General features: G+C 45.9%; 1 protein-coding gene across 2 annotated transcripts in view; it reads left to right on the top strand.

Annotated features, from left to right (window-relative positions):
• LOC124613123 (mitogen-activated protein kinase kinase kinase 13) overlaps positions 1-22,808 on the top strand; it is a 388,238-nt gene that overhangs the window by 287,468 nt on the left and 77,962 nt on the right. The window contains exon 1 of one of the 2 annotated variants that reach the window (XM_047141739.1): positions 20,272-20,392. The exons of the other annotated variant lie outside the window; for it this stretch is intronic. Within the exon in view, the coding sequence (XP_046997695.1) occupies positions 20,349-20,392 (44 nt within the window). The 5' untranslated portion in view covers positions 20,272-20,348. Of the gene's footprint in view, positions 1-20,271; positions 20,393-22,808 lie in introns of those variants that run through there. 2 annotated transcript variants of the gene reach the window in all.

The following is a 22,808-nucleotide window of genomic DNA, read 5'->3' as shown; positions in this document are numbered from 1 at the left end:
CCTGTGGAGTGCAAGCTATAGCTAATAATTACAGTACGCGCTTTCTTTTGGGTGTTCGACATCTTAACCTTGTGAAATTGCGTTGTCAACTGATAATTTTTGCCAATGTTATTGACAGGGTGAGGTCGCTTCAGTATATTCAGGATCTGACAAACCAGTATTGTCAGTAAATCCTGAACGTGTGCAGACCCCTTTAGATACCACATCGGCCACATTGTCAGCGGACCTTCGGTATGGCGCGCGTGTACTGACTATAGCATACTATGCAGATATCTACGTTAGCTAGAGGAAGACTATTCACGATTGACACAGGTACTAAAGTCACGATATCACGTAGGTCTAATCCTCTGTCAGGTAAATATCGCATCTTCCCAGCGTAATTGGACATTACACTTACTTTATATATTTTTGTTAGCAGCACCTCAAACATATTCATACAGACCGCAACAGAATTGCAGTCGCAACTTGCGCTAACTCCCTCCTCAGCTCCTCTTTGATTCTTGTCTTCCATTTCATTTTAATTTGACAAGGATTCCAGACGACAGAATAACGCTCTAAAATCGATCGACCGAGCTTTTTGTAAGCTATCTCTTCCGTGAATGAACTTCACTTGCTTATGAATCCTCCCATCAACCTGTCTGACACCTTACTTTCGTGCTAGTTGTATTGGTCGACCTGGCTGAAATCATCGTGAGCGCGTCGTCCTATGTATTTTACGGCTTTTACCAGTGGTGTAGTGGGTGTTTCCGCGTACGCGCTGACGAGAATTCGTGAGTGGCAGCAGCAGTGCCATCTGTAGCAGAGCGCCCGATAGCAGCCAGGGTTGCGGCCTTGACCTCTGCAGCACTGACCCCACCTCTGGGGCACCGCTTGCTCCTCCACCGGCAGCTCCATTCATTCCAGCCCAGCCGCGACCTCAGCGCGTCTGTACCTTGGTGTGCGTGAGAGAGAGAGAGAGAGAGAGAGAGAGAGAGAGAGAGAGAGAGAGAGAGACGGGTGGGTTGTGGTCGTGGCAGTTTCATGGTTATAAACTACTAGGCCATAAGTGTCTTTACATAAAATACCCTGAAAAGCCAAAGGGATTGGTACACCTTCCTAATATCGTGTAGCACGCAGAAGTGCCGCAACACTACGTGGCATAGACCCTACTAATGTCTGAAGTAGTGCTGTAGGGAACTGACAGCATGAATCTTGCAGGGCTGTCCATAAATCCGCAAGAGTACGTGGTGATGAAGATCTCTTCTGTACAGCAGGTTGCAAGGCATCCCAGATATGATACATAATGTTCATGACTGGGGAATTTGGTGGCCAGCGGAAGTGTTTAAGCTCAGAGGAGTGTTCCTGGAGCCACTCTGTAGCAGATCTGGACGTCTGGGGTGTCGCATTGTACTGCTGGAATTGTCCAATTCCGTCGGAATGCACAATGGACATGAATGGACGCAGGTGATCAGACAGGATGCTTACGTACGTGTCACCAATCAGAGTCGTACCTAGACGTATCAGGGGTCCCATATCACTCCAACTGCACACGCCCGCCCACCATTACAAAGTCTCCACTAGCTTGAACAGTTCCCTGCTGACATACGGGGTCCATAGATTCGTGGGGTTGTCGTCGTACCTGTACACGTCCATCCGCTCGATACAATTAGAAACGAGACTCGTGCGACTAGGCAACATGTTTCCAGTCATCAATAGTCCAATGTCGGTGTTGACGGGCTCAGGCGAGGTGGTGGTGGTGGTGGTTAGTGTTTAACGTCCCGTCGACATCGAGGTCATTAGAGACGGAGCGCAAGCTCGGGTTAGGGAAGGATTGGGAAGGAAATCGGCCCTGCCCTTTCAAAGGAACCATCCCGGCATTTGCCTGAAACGATTTAGGGAAATCACGGAAAACCTAAATCAGGATGGCCGGAGACGGGATTGAACCGTCGTCCTCCCGAATGCGAGTCCAGTGTGCTCAGGCGAGGTGTAAAGCTTTGTGTTGTGCAGTCATTAACGATACACGAGTGAGCCTTCGGCTCCGAAAGTCCCTATCGATGATGTTTCGTAGAATGGTTTGCACGCTGGCACTTGTTGATGGCCCAGCATTAACATCTGGAGCAGTTTGCGGAAGGGTTGCACTTCTGTCACGTTGAACGATTCTCTTAAGTCGTCATTGGTCCCGTTCTTGCAAGATCGTTTTCCGGCCGCAGCGATGTCGGAGATTTGATATTTTTCCGGATTTCTGATATTCACGGTACACTCGTGAAATAGTCGTACGGGAATATCCCCACTTCATCGCTACCTCGGAGATGCTGCGTCCCACCGCTATAACTGCACATTCAAACTCAAATCTTGATAATCTTCTATTGTAGCATCGGTAACCTATCTAAAAACTGTGCTAGACAATTGTTATGTCACATAGGCGTCGCCGACCGACGTGCCGTATTCTGCCTGTTTACATCTCTCTGTAATTGAATACCCGTGCCTATACGGGTTTCTTTGGCGCTTCAGTGTAATTAGTGGTGTAACTCTTAAAATCGATTGAAAGTATATAAAGTCGTAAAATCAAACAGGAACAACACACGAGCACAATTTAAAATACAATAATTTACACCTTCATCCAAGCCCTGCAAACCACTGTGTAGTGCGTGGCAGAAGGCACGCATTGTTCCAGTTGTTAGGGTTTCTTTCCTTTCCATTCACGTATGCAACGCGTGAGGAATGATTCTCAGACGCCACTGCCTGCGCTGTAATAAATGTAATCTTTCTTCGCTATACTTACAGGAGCAATGCGTAGATGACTGTAGTACATTCACAGATTCATTTTTTGTTGCTGGTTCTTTAAACTAAATCTACTTTCTTGGGACTGTTAACATCTCTCTTCAGGCATTTGCCGGTTCAGGTTCTTCAGCATCTCTGTGAAACTCTCCCATGGATCAAACAAACCTGTGACAATTCGTGCTGACTCTCGATATCAGTTGTTTTATCTGTTATGGGGGGGCCACACACTTGAAAATTACTCTCACGCTTGGTTTGTGGGACTGGCAACATTTCCCTATAATTCTGCGAGTGAACCGAAGTCTACGACCTGCTTTACTCATGACTGAGCCTATGTAATCGTTTCCTTACACATTCCCACAAGTTGTTACACCAGGTATTTGTATGATTTGACCGATTACAGCGGTGACTCAGTGATTAGTAGTCACAGATACTACAAGGCCGTGCTGCAAAGTGATGCCTCCCAATTTTTTATGTGAAAACTCTTGAAGCTTCTTCAATAAAACAAACGGTAGTAACATTCTATGCCATTATTCCTCATGTGTATATACTTTTCAACATAGTAACCCTGGCGACGAACACGTATCTCCCAACGAGAGACGGGTTTGTCGGTGACGTCACTGTAGGCTGTTTGACTTTGTTGACAGGACCACAACCTCACCTCTGTTGGCACCGCTTCGTCACTATCAAGGTGAAGTTCTCAAAGGTGTTCTTTAAGGTTTGGGAACAGATGAAAATCGGATGGAGACAAGATGGGACTGTATGGAGGATGATCGACGACAGTGAACCCAAGACGTCAGATTACTGCAGATGTCGCAGCGATCGTCTGTGATCTAGCGTCGACATGCTAAATGAGATGATGCTCCATGCCTGTGGACGAACAGTTCAAGCTCGAAACTCGATTACAGCGCGCTGTTTGCCACGCACTGTCTGTTCCGATACACACTGCCATGTTCCACGCTACAGTTCGGAGCCCTCTACCGACAGGGAGCTGCAAAAATGCAGACACGAAGAACGGAAATTTAAAATGTATTAACATTTGTTTTATTTTAAAACCCTTAAAAGTTTTCACATAAAAATTCGTAGGTATTACTTTCGAGCATGCTCTCGTTCGTTTTTTACGTTTTGTGGAAATTTTGCATTTCTGAGCATTTAAAACACGTCACCAATCATTTGGAAATGTTATCAAGGTCTGACTAAATATCTGTGCAGCTTTTTTGAGACTGTACGTCATTATAGATAATCTTATCAGGTTGAATAGTTTGAATTTACTATAAATATTGTCTACTAGGTCGTTTATATACGACATGAACATCATATATATATGTGGTGTCTGTTCTTTCAGACACCAAGCTTTGCCTAGGTTATCCAGGATTTCCTCTATCCGTCGGAGAGGGTGTACTATGTTGAGAGATATATTGTTTAGTTTTCTGTAATTGGCTACCGAACCCCATTTCTGCTGTCCACAGGCGTCCAGTTTTTTTGGTATCATTATTAACGTAAAATTCCATGAACTCGTACTGGGTGATATAGCTCCGTTGGCTAGCATACCGTCGATTTCCTTTTGTAGTGCTTCCTTCTTGCATGATGAATCTGCAAAGGTCTTTGGTTAAAAGTCGTACCCTCTACCTCTGGTTGCTTCACTAAAGTGGTATGCGTTAGTACATCTCTGGCAAGTGGAATACCTGTTTCCAAGTGATGCACAACTGTTCAATGGACTACTTCTCTTCGCGGTTTAATTGATCTACCAGCATGTTTCCCTTAAAAGACTTTGTGTCGATTTAACCATGCCTTTTGGTTCAGCTTTCGTGTGCCAGACTTTACAGCTGCTTGGAGAAAGTACTGGCTGTGCGAGTATTTCGGATGTTGGTATTTGCACTTCCCACTTGACGAGTGTTCAGAACGCTAATAATGCAGATTCCATTTCGCACGGTCACTGATGCTTCTGGGATGCAGATACCGAGTCGGATTTCTTGTTCCGGTATTATAGCTTCCGTTCCTTGGATGCATACTAACCTTACCTCGACGTAGCATTGTTCTTTGGCTCCTATCAGAACGTCCTCTTTAGCTTCGGTCGTTTGCTCTTGTCACTTCCTGCAATTTTCCTACTCGTCGCCTTTTGCGTCATTCCCTCGTGCGCTGTCCGCTGGTGGCTGCTGTTTGGTTGCGTATCTCTTGCAATAGCGTCCTTGGTGGCTGTCTTAGTAACAGTCCCTTATCTGTGCTCTTACATGAGTTAACTTCCGTTTGTAAACTTCGGCTCTTCGCGTGTGCGGTGCCCTGTGACCTGCTCGCTTGACTCAACAGCATAATTTCCTTGCTTGCTCCCTTAGTGTTTCCTCTTTTCTCGTTTGCTGTCACGAACGCATAGTTTGCTGGCCATGCTTCAGCGCCCATACTGGCATTTATTACTAACTTTGCTGCTCTTGCATCCTCCTCAGATTCTCGTAGCTCTACCCATTCATCCCGTGTCCTAACTCTTCGGAGTGCGTAGTCAATTAGAACATGTTGCTGATCCAAGAAGTCCCGTTCTAATACGCCATCGAAGGGTAGATCTACGTTTTTTTGTATGAATCGGAAATCCTGTGCACATTCTGTCCCGTGCTTCGTGTGTAGAGTTATCTTAACTTGTCCTCTGGTACGTCCCGCTAATGTCCCAGCGTTTTCTCTTTCTTAATACCACTGCCATCACCAAACTAAGATGGGGATCGCAATCTATCAGTAGGTCCATCTGCTCCTTACAGGAGCCCAGAAATCATAACTGCATGTAGCCACTCTTACAGTGCAGTCTGCGGCCCATGTAGTTACGGACGCAGTGTAAAGTTACTACCGTATTGCGCTCGGTGTCCACTTCCCTGGGATCTATTTTTTGCGGATGTTGGCCCCATCTGATCCCCGAGCAGTCTCTGGCGTAACCAAGTCCGTGACTTCGCTTGCGTACACAGTGGAGTGCGCCCCGTCAAATAGACCGGAGGGGAACATTCCGACCTCGGGCCTTTTCCTCTGTTTTGCCGAATGTTGGTGTCTCATAAGGGTATCCAGTTCGTGCTTGGCTTGGTGTGTGAACCTGAGTGTGATTAAGTTCACATACCCGAAACCTTCGTTTACAGTCTAGCGCGTCTCTTCCACAACTACCGACCGAGGTGGCCTAGCGGTTAGCACACGCATCCGGGAGGACGACGGTTCGAACCCCCGTCTGGCCATCCTGATTAAAGTTTTCCGTGATTTCCCTAAGTCGCTTCAGGCAAATGCCGTGATGTTTCCTGTGAAGGGGCACGGCCGATTGCCTTCCCCATCCTTTCCTAAGCCGAGCTTTTACTCTGTCTCTGATGACCTCGTTGTCGGCGGGACGTTAAACACTAATTTCCCCCCCCCCCCCCCTCCCTCCCTCCTCTTCCACAACTGAAACACTTCGTTTGCGGTATGCGGGCCTGTTTCGGACAGGTAAATACTTCAGGTTTTTCTCTCTCTCTCTGACATAATGGCGCATTCTAATGTTTACTTACTTTCGTAATACTCAACTGAGATGGCGCGCAGCGCAGACCAGGTCTCCGTGTGATCACACACTGATAACTGCGGGTTGACCCCGTGATTTGTTCTGTTATATACTTTAAATACACTTTCTTAGCGCTAGGGTCTACTAACTCATAAGCACCATCACAATTGTCCAAAAATTCCGATAATTGTCCCCTATCACCATCCACTTTCTTAGGTTCTGTCGATCAATATAGCCTGGCGCGGTTCTGTTGGAAAGTACAGAGGCTTCCATATTCGCTAAAGTTCCGACGCTGTGTGTGACGTGTCAGATGCGGCGTCTCCTTTCATGCTTGCGAGTCCCTGGTATGGTGAGCCCCTGGCCCATGACGCTACCTCGACTGCGATGGATGCTGTCCTTGGTCCGGCAAGCCCGTAGTTTGCGATGGCAGCTGGGTTAGGACCTATCATGTCTCAAAGCCGTTCGCTTGACTTGGTTCCGAGCTGATTTCTACAAAACGACCAAAACGACAGTGGTTCCCTTAATCTATTCTTGTATTACGTGGCGCATCGTCGTCGTCGTCAGTATAAATGGTCACCTTACTGGACCACCGTCCAGTACAACCTCCAGCCTTACTCGATCAGCGGCCACTACTTCGTCCCACACTTGGCACTGAAAATTTGTTGCCCCCTCTGTCGCGTCCCGAGATGTAGATAGGACACCTTAAAGAAGAGAAAGGATCTTATCTCAGTCGACGCAATCGACGAATGAAAGTAGCGTAGGCTGCTTGTAGTACTTAAACAGCGGCTCGGCTACAAACAAAGTATTTCAAAGTACAGAACTCGGTGTAAGTATCAATGTAACAGGATAGAAATCAGAGTCAGAATGGATTCATGGTCATGGAACTCCAAGCTACTCTACTATAAGGCTAAGACTTCCTTAGGTAATTCTATGTCTATTCCTGAACTTGTGCCGATATAAGTCGGCTAACTATTCCATTAGCAGCGGCAGCATGCCGAGGCTAACAACTGTTCTAACAAGTAAGTCCGACCTGTCTTTCTCTGGGTTCCGGACGTGGCCATATGTCTCTGGTTATCTATTGAGGACACGGCAGCAGGACATGAAGTACTTTAATAATAACTGAAACTAACAACGGTATTGTATTCCAACGTCGTCTATTCAGAACATGCTACCAGTTTGAACGTCAAACAGCGTCATCTTCAGGTCCCAAACGTAATCCGCCATCAACGTGCGAACCACAATGACAAAGACCCAACGAAGTCTTCATATAGAAACAGTAGAACTTATCAAGCATGTTACCCAGCGCGTGCAACCAACAAAGTCGAGTGCAGCGGGGGCAAAAACAACTGGATTCCGTGACTTCCAGTTACAAGCCCACCAATGGTCAGGCCGTTGAGCAGTCGCCTGACCGGGAACAACTATTGATGAAAGCCATAACAGAGTAGCCGCTGGGTGTCCACTCGATAATAGTGGATGACCCAGCCATTTTGTTACACGGCAAAGTCTCCGAGCAGTTCGGCAAGGAGATCTCAGAATTCACGAAGAAAGTGGTGGCATGTATCAAAATAAGACAAAAATGTCCAGTAAACAAGGGCTCTAAAATGCATACGTTAAGAGCTACGAGCGATTTTTTTATCCTCGCTACAGCGAAACTGAAACACATACCCTGTACTGCAGTCTCCTTGCTATTACGGACGCCTACATGATGCAGTAAACAAATGAAGACACATTCCTTTGTTACTGTGCATGGGTGCTAAATGCACTAAACACCCGGAAGTGTTGTTATTGTAAACCGCATTCACAATGTTCAGGTTAAAGTGCAGCGCATGCATTAGTTGTAATGGAGCCAGGTTCTGTTACAATAAGTTTGTGAATTGCTTTTGCACTGTAATTATATCTTTGCGCCTACCAGCATAATATACATAGTTTCCACATAGGAAATGGTTGGCATGATCTTCTGCTGTCCTCTGGCAATAGGAAGAAAATGTTTACGTTTTTTTGTATGTTAACATCAGACACTCTGCTGTTTCACAGTAACGGAATAATGTATTCTGATTTGTTTACTTATTTGTCTCTGCATTGTATAGGTCGTTCGTAATAGCAAACAGCTTTCAGTACAAGAGACGTCTCACAGTAACGAATATGAACTTGTGCTCCTAGCTCTTACGGTACGCCTTTTGGACCCGCCTTTACTGGGCATATTTCTTGTTTTGGTGCATCCTACCAACCCTCGAAATATGAGATACTTAAATCATCCCGACATATTAACCTAATAATGGTGAATAAACCTGTAAATATTACATAATCACACTGTATAACATGTGCAAAGACATAAATAGGTTTACACAAAAGTCTCTATTTTTAGTGTATTTACTATTTTAGCAACTGAAGTAAGTTAAATGTTAGCAGTCAGGAAACTTGGGCTGAATGCAAACGACTGTATGTGAAAGTGTGAAGTGAAGGAGGTGCTGTTTTGTTCTCGTGCTTTGTCTGCCAGGTAATGATATATTCAGCAAAAACGCGAGTAAAAAGGGGTAATTGAGGGCAATTAAACATACAACACGCACAATAGTGCACTAGAAAAAACTCTAGAGACAGGGACAAATCTCAGCACATAATCTCATTGTCACACCCAGCAAATAGGCCTCATCACAACTACAAGGTTTCTATAAGTAAAACTTAATGTACCTACGTGACATGAACATTCAGAAGCTAAAATTGTCTCGGTCCGCTAGGTTCAAGGGGCCAAGCCCTAGGAGAACATCGACGTAACACAGCTGACCGTAGCGGCTCGGTCCGGCAGGAACCGTTAGGCACCGTCGTTACATTCTGAAACCCATGTGGTTAATGTCACGGTGAGTCACATGTCATTAAAGTTCGCGAAAGTGTTAAGCGTCTGAAAGAGGGACGTGACTAATTTGTTGTTCAGTCGTCGTATGTGCAGTCACCGTGTTTATTTCGGAAACGGATACTCCATCTGAGGCCCGGGGGATCCCTTGATTTCGAGGCACCCCGACAAATGGCTAACTGTTCGAGGAGATCGTCTCTCAATTATCCGCCGCATCTGTGTGCAGTCGTGGAATGTGACCAGAAACACCAGTGTTATCCCACCACCATACATACAACCACAAATTTACATTGATCAAATTCTTGTCGAGTCTACAGCCGGATGAAAATGTCGTCTCTACGCAATATCTCCGCGGTCCACCTGGTCGCCGTCATCAGGTGAGAAAAGCTAACCGCGAACGATGAAACCTTTATGTGCTGTTGTTGTGGTCTTCAGTCCAGAGACTGGTTTGATGCAGCTCTCCATGCTAATCTATCCTCTGCAAGACTCTTCATCTCCGAGTTACTACTGCAACCTACATCCTTCTGAATTTGCTTAGTGTATTCGTCTCTTGGTCTCCCTCTGCGATTTTTACCCTCCACGCTGGCCTCCAATACTAAATTGGTGATCATTTGATGCCCCAGAATGTGTCCTACCAACCTGTCCCTTCTCCTAGTCAAGTTGTGCCACAAATTGCTCTTCGCCCCAATTCCGTTGAGTACCACCTCATTAGTTATGTGATCTACCCATCTAATCTTCAGCATTCGTCTGTAGCACCACATTTCGAAAGCTTCTATTCTCTTCTTGTTTAAACTGTTTATCTTCCATGTTTCACTTCCATAAACTGCCACACTCCATACAAATACTTTCAGAAAAGACTTCCTGACACTTAAATCTATACTCAATGTTAACAAATCTCTTCTTCAGAAACGCTTTCCTTGCCCTAGCCAGTCTACATTTTCTATCTTCCCTACTTCGAACACTGGACTCGCATTCGGGAGGACGACGGTTCAATCCCGCGTCCGGCCATCCTGATTTAGGTTTTCCGTGATTTCCCTAAATCACTCCAGGCAAATGCCGGGATGGTTCCTCTGAAAGGGCACGGCCGACTTCCTTCCCAATCCTTCCCTAATCCGATGAGACCGATGACCACGCTGTCTGGTCTCCTTCCCCAAACCAACCAACCAACCAACCACCCCTACTTCGACAGTAATCAGTTGTTTTGCTTCCCAAATAGCAAAACTCCTTTACTACCTTAAGTGTCTCATTTCCTAATCTAATTCCCTCAGCATCACCCGACTTAATTCGTCTACATTCCATTATCCTCGTTTTGCTTTTGTTGATGTTCATCTTATACCCACCTGTCAAGACACTGCCCATTCCGTTCAACTGCTCTTCCAAGTCCTTTGCTGTCTCTGACAGAATTACAAAGTCATCGGCGAACCTCAAAGTTTTTATTTCTTCTCCGTGTATTTTAATACCTACTCCGAATTTTTCTTTTGTTTCCTTTACTGCTTGCACAATCTACAGATTGAATAGCATTGGGGAGAGGCTACAACCCTGTCTCACTCCCTTCCCAACCACTGCTTCCCTTTCATGCCCCTCGACTCTTACAACTGCCATCTGGTTTCTGTACAAATTGTAAATAGCCCTTCGCTCCCTGTATTTTACCCCCGCCACCTTCAGAATTTGAAAGAGTATTCCAATCAACATTGTTCAAAGTTTTCTCTAAGTCTACAAATGCTAGAAACGTAGGTTTGCCTTTCCTTAATCTATTTTGTAAGATAAGTCGGTCAGTATTGACTCACGTGTTCCAACATTTCTACGGAATCCAAACTGATGTAACCCAGGTCGGCGTCTACCAGTTTTTCCATTCGTCTGTAAGGAATTCGTGTTAGTATTTTGCAGCCGTGATTTATTAAACTGATAGTTCGGTAATTTTTACACCTGTCACCACCTTTATATGCAGCGAAAATACAAATGGCGCGAGAAGAGCTGCAGCACCTCCAGTGTTGAAAGACGATATATCGTTAAAAATTATTACTCATAACCGGGCGATTCAGATGCCATTATTTCTTCATATCTGATAAAACAGGATGCCAGGTTTTAGTTAGCGGGTATCCATTATCACGGTTAATGATGTTATCTGTTACTCTGATTTCGACAGATTCTTTTAGAACACAGTCCCAGTAACGCGAGGCGTTTGCAACCACTTATGTTTCATTGTACAACATCCTATGTGCCTCTGTAAGACATTGCTCAGCTACCGCAGATTTGTCACCTTGTAATAATCGCGTATGGCGATGATGTTCAACACATCTGTCATTGACTGTACAAATAGCTTGGCCAATGTATACTTTACCGCACTCACATGCTATTTTTCAAATGCAAGGCTTTCTCAAACCTAAATAATCCTTAAGAGAGCCGAAAAGTGATCTTATCTTAGCTGGCGGACGAAGTACACATCTGATTTTATACTTCATCAAAACCCTACCTATGATGGCAGACATATCCGCAGCATGTGGAAGGAAAGCCACAGGACTGGTTTAGGTAATGGTCCAAGCTCGAATCTGTTTTTTCGTATAGCCGTTACGATTAAACACTCCTCTAAGGTGTTGCAGCTCTTGTGGTTAATTCTCATAATCCAATATCGCATATGATGTTTTGTCCAATGTCCAGAGGACGGAACTCTTGGTCACAGATTTTATAGGAAACCGACACATACTGATAGGTATTTACATGCTACTAGCTGTCATTGACCGTTTTAATGTACAGGAGTCCTAAGGAAACGCGCAGCGCGACGGACGCAGGTTGGTGGGAGCAGTATTATGCTATGGGAGACATTCTCCTGCGCTTGCATGGGACCTGTGGTAGTAATCGAAGACGCGGTGACAGTGGCGAGACACCTGCATCCTTTCATGTTTGATGTCTTCCCCGACGGCGATGACATCTTTTAGCATTATAATTGTCCGTGTCTGAGTCAAAATCGAGCTACACTGGTTTGAGGAGCATAATATTTGATGTTTCGGCAACCAATTTCGCCTGATGTAAATCCTGTGGAATCCATTTGTGTCCTATCTGGCGCCATCACCGCGATAAGTCAGTCAGCGGCCCGTTATTACATGACCTGTGTGTAGACTTCTAATGCCGCATACCTCCACAAAACTACCAACAAACTGTTGGATACCTGGTACTCAGTGTCAGTGATGTATTTTGCTCCAAGACAGACAGATAAGGTATTAATCAGGGGTCATAATGTTTTGCTCATCAGTGTAAATAAAACTGAGGTTTTTCTCAGAAATAGGCGAAGAGACTGTTAAATCCCTTTACGCCAGAACGAATGGAAGCGAACATAAATGAATTCACATTTTCAGACAGTTCGCTGGTGTTCACTACCATTCGCTTGCACATGCGAACAAGTGTTTATATTAGAGGTGATGGGAGAGAACACGAGATAACCCTAACCTGTGAACACTACGTCATTGTTCTTTTGGTACCAATAATTACGGCTCACGGCATGCAACACTATTCACTGAGGTGACAAAAGTCATGGGATACCTCCTAATACCGTGTCGGACCTACTTTGGCCAGGTGTAGCTCAGCAACTCCACGTAGCATGGACTCAATAAGTCACTGGAAGTCCCCTGCAGAAATATTGAGCCATGCTACCTCTGTAGCCGTCCTTGTTGCAAAAATGTTGCTGGTGTAGGATTTTGTGTAAGAACTGACCTCTCGATTATGTTCTATAAAATGTTCGATGCCATTCATATCGGGCGATCCGAGTGGATAAATCATTCTCTCGAATTGTCCAGAATATTCTGCAAACCAGTCACGAACAGTTGTGACCCAGTAACATGCAGCTTTGTTGTTTGGGAACACAAAGTCAATGATTGGCTGCAGTTGATATACGCTTCAGTCCGGAACCGGGCTGCTGCTACGGTCGCAGGTTCGAATCCTGCCTCGGGCATGGATGTGTGTGTTGCTTAAATAGTACTAAGTCTAGGGGACTGATGACCTCAGATGTTGTCCCATAGTGCTTAGAGCCATTTGAACCATTTTGAAACTAGCAGAATATATCCGTTTCTCGTCAGTGATGGTTCAGTTGCACCAGAGGACCCAGTCAGTTCCATGTAAACACAGCCCACACCTTCACGGAGCCACTACTAGTTTGCACGGTACCTTGTTGTGAACCTGGTTCCTTGGCTCCGTGGGGTGTGTGCCACACTCCAGCCGTACCATCAACTCTTACCAGCTGAAATCGGGACTCACCTGACCAGACCACGGTTTTCCAGTCCTCTATAAAGTCCAACCGATATGGTCTCGAGCCCAGGAGAGGCGCTGCAGGCGATGTCGTGCTGTTGGCAAAGGCACTCGGATCAGTAGTCTGTTGTCATACCCCAGTAACGCCAAATTTCGCCGCACTGCCTCAACGGATGCCTTCATCGTAAGTCTAACACTGACTTCAGTGGTTATTTCACGCAGTGTTGCTTGTCTGACTACACTACGCAAACGCCGATGTTCTAGGTCGTTAAGCGAAGGCCATCGGCCTCTGCTTTGTTCAAATGGCTCTGAGCACTATGGGACTTAACATCTATGGCCATCAGTCCCCTAGAACTTAGAACTACTTAACTAACCTAAGGACAGCACACAACACCCAGACATCACGAGGCAGAGAAACTCTGCTTTGTACATGGTAAGAGGTGAAGCCTGAAATTTGGTATTCTCGGCACACTTTTGACGCTGTGGATCTCGGAATTTGAATTCCCGAACGATTTCCGGAATGGAATGTCTCATGCGCCTACTTCCGCGTTCAGAGTCTGTTAATTCCCGTCGTGCGGGCATAATCATTTCAAAAACCTTTTCACGTGAATCACCGGAGCAGCTCCGCCGGTGCACTGCTCTTTTGTACCTTGTGTACGCGATACTGCTGCCATGTGCATATCCCTATCCCATGACTTTTGTCGCCTCAGTGTAGTGTGTAGTTAGAGGCACGATGCAAGACTTTGATGTTCAGAGAGGATTATTTTGCACAGCGAGCGCACTGTTTTTGACGCAGTAAGCAAAATGTCGTAGGAAGGGAAGATTTTAGATGTCTCAGATAGTACATGAGTGGAGGTGGTGCACGTACCTCTGAACAGCTCGAGCTTTCATTAGCATTAGTCCAAAACTTTGCACATATTTCTGTTGACGCCTTTCACTGGCTTCTAATTACAACTGAGGGGGAAATTCAAAAAACTTGGAGGAAGACTAGCATTTAGACTCTGGTTATTAGCAATCGGAAACATTTACGTTAGTGATTGTGTGGCAGTTCAGCAGCTGCTATACATCAGATAGTTTCTGATGTCTACAGTGACATATGCGAAGCATTTCAAGGATTTTCATTAAACTATGTATAATAACGTAATGCCAATGAAATATGTTTGATTAAATGTGAAATGTATATAGGACCTGTTACATAAGCTACTTGATAAAATATGTTATCGTATATCCTGTTAGAGAGCAAATGGCGCGATCCCCGAATAAGGCATTACTATTTATCATCAAAAATCTCTAACATAAGAGTGATATACGAGGCGTGTTATTACAGATACCATGAACGTAAGCAAATTAGAACGATCACGTCTCTCTTATATTTTTAATTTTAATCAGCGTAATAGAAACATGTACACGCTTGTTTACTTTCAAATAAATGTTTTGGGCTTTTCCTTTTTAATGGAAAGAATCACGAAGCTTGAGTTTATCCACTCCGTTCCCGCCAGATGCTAGTGTCGAATGAATTTATGGTCTATCACGTTCCCAGTAGGATCTTCGGCAACTTTCATCCAATCATATTTCTTTACCTTCGGCGTTTGCACTGTTGATCTCCAGATCTCATAAGACTTATGTTAACCTTACTTTTCTATCAGCAAGGTTACATCTTTCTCACGCTACTCCATTGCTCAAGCAACTCAAGTGCTGTAAGAAAGGCGCATTCCCGTAAAATTGGATGGAAAAAATTCGCTCCTGTCACAGCTATGACGAAAGAAATGACTTCCTCAAGCCGTAACTTTTCATCGCTACGAGGAATGGAAAGGGAGATTCGGTTATATTAGAGCATATGACAATTAAATTAGCTTCGCTTTTTTCTGCGCCATGTTCACCTTGTACGAAATAAAGAGACCACGAATAACTGACCAAACGAAGATATGAATCTCTTTCCTTGCGAATGTGAGTCCGGTGCTGGAGCAAGATCGCACACGTCGCCTTACGCGTTGTGAGAAGGTCTAATAATTCCAACAGCGTGAAACTTCTAGGGCAGTCGTTCATCAGACGGCGTGTTTCTCAGTGGAAACCCCCCTGGTACAGAATAGTGTGGTAAGACACACTTTAATCCAGCTCACATCTGGTGATGAAACAACCAGTAGAAGCCTGTGCGCGTGGTGTCTCCGTGGGTCGTGTACTTCCGGTGTAGACGCCGCTCCACGCATGGACAGCCCCGCTTTAATCGGGTTGTCCTCTCGACCTTTGGTCGCCCTTTCGCATCGATTGCACTGGTCGGCCAGAGGGCGGACAACCTGTTCGCGGGACTCGTGTGTTCTCAGCTGGCGGAGCGACGCTGGTTTCGTGCCTAACGACCGATTACTGCTCGTTCCGTAGGTCATGTTCTCATGCATGAAGAATACCACACAAATAAAATACCTAAACAGCGTGTTTCAAAAGTCCGGGAACACTTAAAAAACTTTTTGTAGCCAAGTGAGTAGCATTACAAAGTAGCAGTATACATAAGTCCACAGACAATGGGGGCACCATGCGAGATACTACAAACGTCGATCCGATCGTGACGAAACTCTTACCACACACACCGCGTGGTCTGAGGCGCCTTGCCACGGTTCGCGCGTATCGTAAGTGAAAAAATTTGTTAAAGATCCCTGGCGAAGCGCGGTTCGAGGCGTCATGTCACGGACTACGTGGCCCCTCCCGCCGGAGGTCGAGGCCTCCCTCGAGCGTGGGTGTGTGTTGTGCTTCGCATTAGTTTAAGTAGTGTGTAGGTCTACGGACCGATGACCTCAGCAGTTTGAACATTTTGATCCCTGGCTCGTGTTTACAAGAAAGCTTCTGTCAAAAATTTGCTTCGAAGTATGTACATGTAATAGGTTTCCTCTGCATTCCATCAGCAGCTAATGTGGCGATAAGGAAGGTTGGCATTAAGTACCCACTGGGACTTTAATTGTAGTTTAACGTCTACGAGAGGAAAACTATTTAATAGTGGAGTCGCGAATTGCACTTGGCTTAGAAGCGAATACATCAGACATTTGAGCAGCGTCCTGCGTACCACCTTGCAGAAAGAAGGCGGCTAATCCTCGGTACAAACAAGTGTGACGTGATACCCCGTCCGGCCACGCGATTGGCGATCGGCAGTGGTGACTGTCAGGTAGTTAGCAGTGCAGAGTGTTCCGAAATTCCCGTTACAGACTTCTAGGTCTTGTGGGCGGGACTGAAAACATAACGTTTTCAACAGGAACGCATGTCCGGGAACGGCTTCAGTTCAGATGTTTAACTCATTCAACTGTGCTTGAGGTACTGATTAGACGTGACGCAGTAAAATTATTAGGTAACAGTTCTAAAAGAAACATAACGAAGCATCCATTTATTACTTAAGCACATTTGTTTGTATTATCGATTAAACGTTACGTGTTTACATAATTTCGAAACATAAGACTACAGCATACTACGTACAGAACTGTGCCGATGCATTGCAACAGCGACTCGATGTGGCGACCACCAGCGTTGTTACGGACGCTGTACCTACGAAGGAAGCACTTCTGGTAGACACTTTTCACCCCAACTGGTGTCTCTTCACTTTCTAGTGCAGCGATCATAACTCTTGCCAGCAGATCTCCCTCTTTGTCTATAAGAGTCTCGTAAATTAAACTTTGCATGCGACCCGAGAAGTAGTAGTCGATTCAGGTGACCGACTGACGCACTACACGTCATTATGTATGCCTTACAGCGTACCAGCATAAACTACTATGAAACTTTTCTGTTTCCCTCAACAGACGTACACACCTTACACGTCTGAATTGAAACCGTCGTAGAATGTGTAACCGGACAGGGGTTGCTATTCAAAACATGTACTCATTCCCCTCTGCAAGTCCTGTAGGTTTGCAACGGGAATTTCCGAACACCCTCTACAGACTGAAGCGCCAAAGAAACCGGTATAGGCAAGCGTATTCAAATACAGAGATATGTAAACAGGCAGAATACGGCGCTGCGGTCGGCAACGTCTACATAAGACAAGTCTCTGGCGCAGTTGTTAGATCTGTAACTACTGCTACAGTGGCAGATTATCAAGATTACTCAGTTTGAATGTGGTGTTATAATCAGCGCACGAGCGATGGGACGCAGCATCTCCGAGGTAACAATGAAGTGGGGATTTTCCCGTACGACCATTTCCACGAGTGTACCGTAAATACCATGAATCCGGTAAAACATCAACTCTGCGACATGGTCGCGGACGGAAAAAGATCCTGCAAGAACGGCACCAACGAAGACCGCAGAGAATCATTCAACGTGGCAGAAGTGCAACCCTTCCGAATATTGCTGCAGATTTCAGTGCTGGGCCATCAACAAGTGTCAGCATGCGATCCATTCAACGGAACATCATCGACATGGGCTTTCCTAGCCGAAGGCCCACTCGTGTACCCTTACGCCTCGCCTGGGCCCGTCAACACTGACATTGGACTGTTGATTACTGGAAACACGCTGCGTGGTTGGAGAGTCTCGTTTCAAATTGTATCGAGCGGATGGGTGCGCACGGGTATGGAGACAACCTCATGAATCCACGGCCCCCTGCTTGTCAACAGGGGACTGTTCAAGCTGGTGGACGACCTGTAATGGTGTGGGGCGTGTGCATTTGGAGTGATATGAGACCTCTGATACGTCTAGGTACGACTATGACAGGTGACACGTACGTAAGCATCCTGTCTGATTACCTACATCAACTCATGTCCATTGTGCATTCCGACGGACTTGGGCAATTCCAGCAGGGAAATGCGGCACCCCACACGTCCAGAATTGCTACAGAGTGGCTCTTCTGAGCTTAACCAAACTCGCCAGACATGAATATTTTTGAGCATATCTAGGATGCCTTGCAACGTGCTGTTCAGAAGAGATCTCCACCCCCTCGTACTCTTCCGGATTTATGGACAGCGTTGAAGGACTCATGGTGTCAGTCCCATCCAGCACTACTTCAGTCATCAGTCGAGTCCATGGTACGTCCTGTTGCGTCACTTCTGCGTGCTCGCGGGGGCCCGGTACTATGTTAGACAGATGTACCAGTTTCAGTGTATGTTGAGAGCGAGTTAAGATGGAGCGGCCGTATAAATGTTCCTTTGAGGAAGGCAACGCCAGACTATGACGAAATGTAGTTCATCGACGAAAGGAGCAGAGGAAGAGGAACGGACGCTGCTGCACTAGGATAAGAGCTAGGAACGTACGTAAGCAGCTTGCTTTCTTAGCTTAAAGCCGTCGGCACACGGACCGTGCATCCGAGCGTTGAGCGTGCCGAGTTTCTGACGTCATAGCGTGCAATAGCACGTTCGGGAGCGTTTCCTAACGTGCAGAGCAATATCTGGCATGTCAGATATTCTGAGCGTGCGTCTGAGCGTTGACCAATGAGATGGCACAACGCCACCTACGTCACACGCTCACCGTGTTCCTTCAGTACAGAGTTGCGAGGCGCCATATTTGCATTCATTTCAAGCCTGTATGTATATATGCCGTTTCTGAGCACCAGCAAACTGAGAACCGCTGGAAAACCCATTGTTAGTTGTATTATAATGAGAAACATCATATTCGTGGCAGAAGAATTATTGTAACTTGCGTATTACGAAAGTAGGCTATTTGAAGGCAGCGACACACTGAAGATCCACCCAAAACGCATTGTTCTTGGTAAAATTTATTATAATTAAATTTCAATTAGTAACATAATTATCTACGATTAACGTTTTTAGCAAGGCTTAACATAATATGGTTAAGAACAAATGGTTCAAATGGCTCTGAGCACTATGGGACTTAACAGCGATGGTCATCATTCCCCTAGAACTTAGAACTACTTAAACCTAACTAACCTAAGGACAGCACACAACACCCAGCCATCACGAGGCAGAGAAAATCCCTGACCCCGCCGGGAATCGAACCCGGGAACCCGGGCGTGGGAAGCGAGAACGCTACCGCACGACCACGAGATGCGGGCGGGGTTAAGAAAAAACGGTGTGTTGTTGGTTTAGCGTAATGAGCAGTGTCCATGTCCATTAATGAGTTTTTTTTTGGGGGGGGGGTGGTTCGCGTCTTAACACTTCCAAATTTTTTCCCTATCATTCGCGTTTTTATTAGGTTCTGATACTTTATTATTAGTTTAATATTAGTATATGTTATAATATTAGATGTTATGTAAATATAAGCTCACCTTTTGTTGAAGGGTGACTTTGTTCGATTGGTTTACTCTACAGGACAGCTTGCGCTACTTGTATAAAGATATTTTGCTCCTTTTTCTTTTACGCTTCGTAATTCACATGTTGCAAAGATTCTGCTACTGGGTAGGAACAGTTGACTAAAATGTGGGAATGATGAAATAATGTTTATCTTATGCGGAGAAGTATTCCAAATTTGTACCGCACTGTTTGTAATGGAACTTTTATAAGACTGTGTCCTTATTGCTTGGACATGGTAGTTTCCTTTTCGTGGACGATGAAGGAAATGTGCGTTTTAATAGATCTAACGTGGGAATTTTACTCGCGCCCGTTGAGTAAACAGTGTGATTTACGTACTAGAAACATCACTCAACTGCCACTGGAGTGCGTTGCGATCGCGTATACCACGTTGGGGCCCACGTACCTTATGCACAAGTCGCATCGTTCCTGAGCGTTCAGCAGCACGTTGAACTTGGCACACTCAACGTTGACGTTCGACAGCACGGTCGGTGTGCCGACGGCTTGAGGGGCCACGACAGAAACTTGTATTGACAGGGAAGAAGTCTCTGGAGTCCCAGGTGTGGGCGCTGGGGGCTGCCTCGGAGTGCGCGGCAGTAGGTGAGAGGAACGGAATGGTGCGAGGCGGGGTGGGGGGAGATGCGACCTTTGTCTCGCCGTAGCGGCGATAAGCGGCCGCCGGCCGGGACAGCCGCTGCGCTCGCCAGTCGCTAGCTGCTTCTCCGGCAGCTACCGTGTGTGCGCAGCAACCAGTAGCCAGCAGACAGTCGAGTTACAAGTTAGCTACAGTGCAGCAGACATGAAGCCCCGTCCGTGGCCCAGCGCCGACGTCAAGAGCAGCTTGTGAGTACGCAGCCTCGGCTTTCTGCCAACCAGCGTAGTTTACGTCCTGTCACGCTATCTTAACTGCGGCAGCAACCGGCTCCGGTATAACTGCGAGGTCTACGTTGTTTCGGCATCGGTGTGAGACACAGTTTTCAATGTTTCTTCGGAAAGCAATCGGTAGTGGTGGCTGTTACGAAACAGTGTGGTAGTTGCGACTACTTGTCGCGTGAAGTTTGAGTTACCTGTAGTTATTACGTCATACCGCGTACTTCAATGTAATACGCACTCGCATTGTTCCTCGTAATTTGTAATGAAACGGTGTGCACTGTTTTACCTTGTGGAATTGCATGCTAATGCCTTCTGTTCTGTGTTACATTTACTGAGTTCTCATTTGTTTGTGTCCTTCGGTAACAGAAGATGAAAAGCTTTCTGCCCTCATGTGGTAACCTTACATTCTTGACGACAAGGCGACAGGTCGCATGTTACGCTCTCTTTTGGCCTGTTTGGTCACCGTATTAGCGCGTTCTAGGAATTACTTGTGCTGACAGGTAATCCCTCTTGAACTTTCAGGGAACCTTATGCTCGTCTGCAGTTTGGGTAGGCACTGGGATGGGGAGCCCCACGAGACGTGTTAGACTCCGTGTAGTGCCTCTATTTCGTAGGGTTTGTAGCCTCTGCAGATTTCGTACAGTCCTTTTATAGTTTAGAGTACAGTGAATCTGAACGTGAAATACAGGTTGTGACAAACAGACTGACGAGCAGCGTAACACGACGCCAACGTTCGCGCCATACTTATCGCACTTTCCGTTAAAAAAACTAAAACCGCAAGATATATTCAGTAAACTTATATTACATAACAGACAATTCCGGGACGACTACTTCGGCGTTTCTTGCATAATTATCAAAATTAGAGGCGGAAACTGACACGTGTGGAAGAAGAAAAAAACATTCAAGTAAACATCGTTCCGCAAACGAGTCGTTTGCTTGCTAACCCCCACTGTAGTTAGTACGGGAATATTCCCCTACTTAGTTGGAACGTAAACATTTCGATCAAAAGCCCAGCTAGTCGGGCTCATTTTTCACCCACGGCCTACATTAATAAGAAATAAAGCACTACTTCAGCACGTTACAAGTATTACAATTTACTGTTCAGTAGTACCGTATCTGTTAGAAAAAGTATTCAACTTGTCATCATTGTCATCATCGCATTAGGATGGAGTAGAGTCCTCGCCTCTGCAGTCAGCACGGTTCTAGGCACTTCAGTCCGGAACCGCGACCGAGCGAGGTGGCGCAGTGGTTAGCACACTGGACTCGCATTCGGGAGGACGACGGTTCAATCCCGTCTCCAGCCATCCTGATTTAGGTTTTCCGTGATTTCCCTAAATCGTTTCAGGCAAATGCCGGGATGGTTCCTTTGAAAGGGCACGGCCGATTTCCTTCCCAATCCTTCCCTAACCCGAGCTTGCGCTCCGTTTCTAATGACCTCGTTGTCGACGGGACGTTAAACACTAACCACCACCACCGGAACCGCGCTGCTGCTACGGTCGCAGGTTCGAATCCTGCCTCGGGCATGGATGTGTGTGATGTCCTTAGGTTAGTTAGGTTTAAGTAGTTCTAAGTTCTAGGGGACTGATGACCTCAGATGTTAAGTCCCATCGTGCTTAGAGCCATTAGAACCATCTGCAGTCAGCTACTAATTCTTTCAACAAGTCGCAAATCTTGACAAGGCTGAACATCCATTGGTCCAGATGTTCAGTCGTATGATCGGGAATGTTGCTTCACGCCTGCCTTTTGAGATGACTACAGACAGACAGAGCCTGAGGACAGGTATCGGGCTATGTTGGGGAGGGGGGTGGGGGTGGGGGGTGATACGCAAGCGCTGCTCGAAACTCTCCGTCTTGGACCATACTGGCGCGTTGCGTGTCCTCTTACATCATGTCCTGCTGTTCCATCACACATGTACCACATTCTGCAACCATAGGCCACAGGTGAAATTTGAGCCGAATTAATTGATCGAAAAGTTTACCATGCAGTTTGTACTAACTAGACGAATACTTCACACTGAAGTAAGCGGCGGTAATTAATCACACAGTGGCAGTTACCTTGCGAACGGGCCGTTCGCTGAACCATGTTTACTGGAATTTTTTTTGCCCTTATCGAATACTTTTACCACAGTCACTTTTCGCTACTAATTACGTTGTCGTTGTTGTGGTCATCAGATGTTATCTATTTGCTGCAGCTCTCCACGCTACTCTTCATCTCCGAATATCTACTGCAACCTACATCATTCTGAATCTGCTTACTGTATTCGTCTCTTGGCTTCCCTCTACATTTTAACCCCCCCCCCCCCCCTCCCCGTCCTCCCACATTTCCCTGTAATACTGAATTTGTGATCACTGAAGTTTCAGGATGTGTCCTATCAACCGATTCCTCC

The sequence above is a fragment of the Schistocerca americana genome, chromosome 4 (genome assembly GCF_021461395.2).
Source record: "Schistocerca americana isolate TAMUIC-IGC-003095 chromosome 4, iqSchAmer2.1, whole genome shotgun sequence".
Taxonomy (NCBI): Eukaryota; Metazoa; Arthropoda; class Insecta; order Orthoptera; family Acrididae; genus Schistocerca; species Schistocerca americana.
Note: the sequence above shows the minus strand (reverse complement) of the source record. Positions and strands in the feature narration are given on the sequence as shown.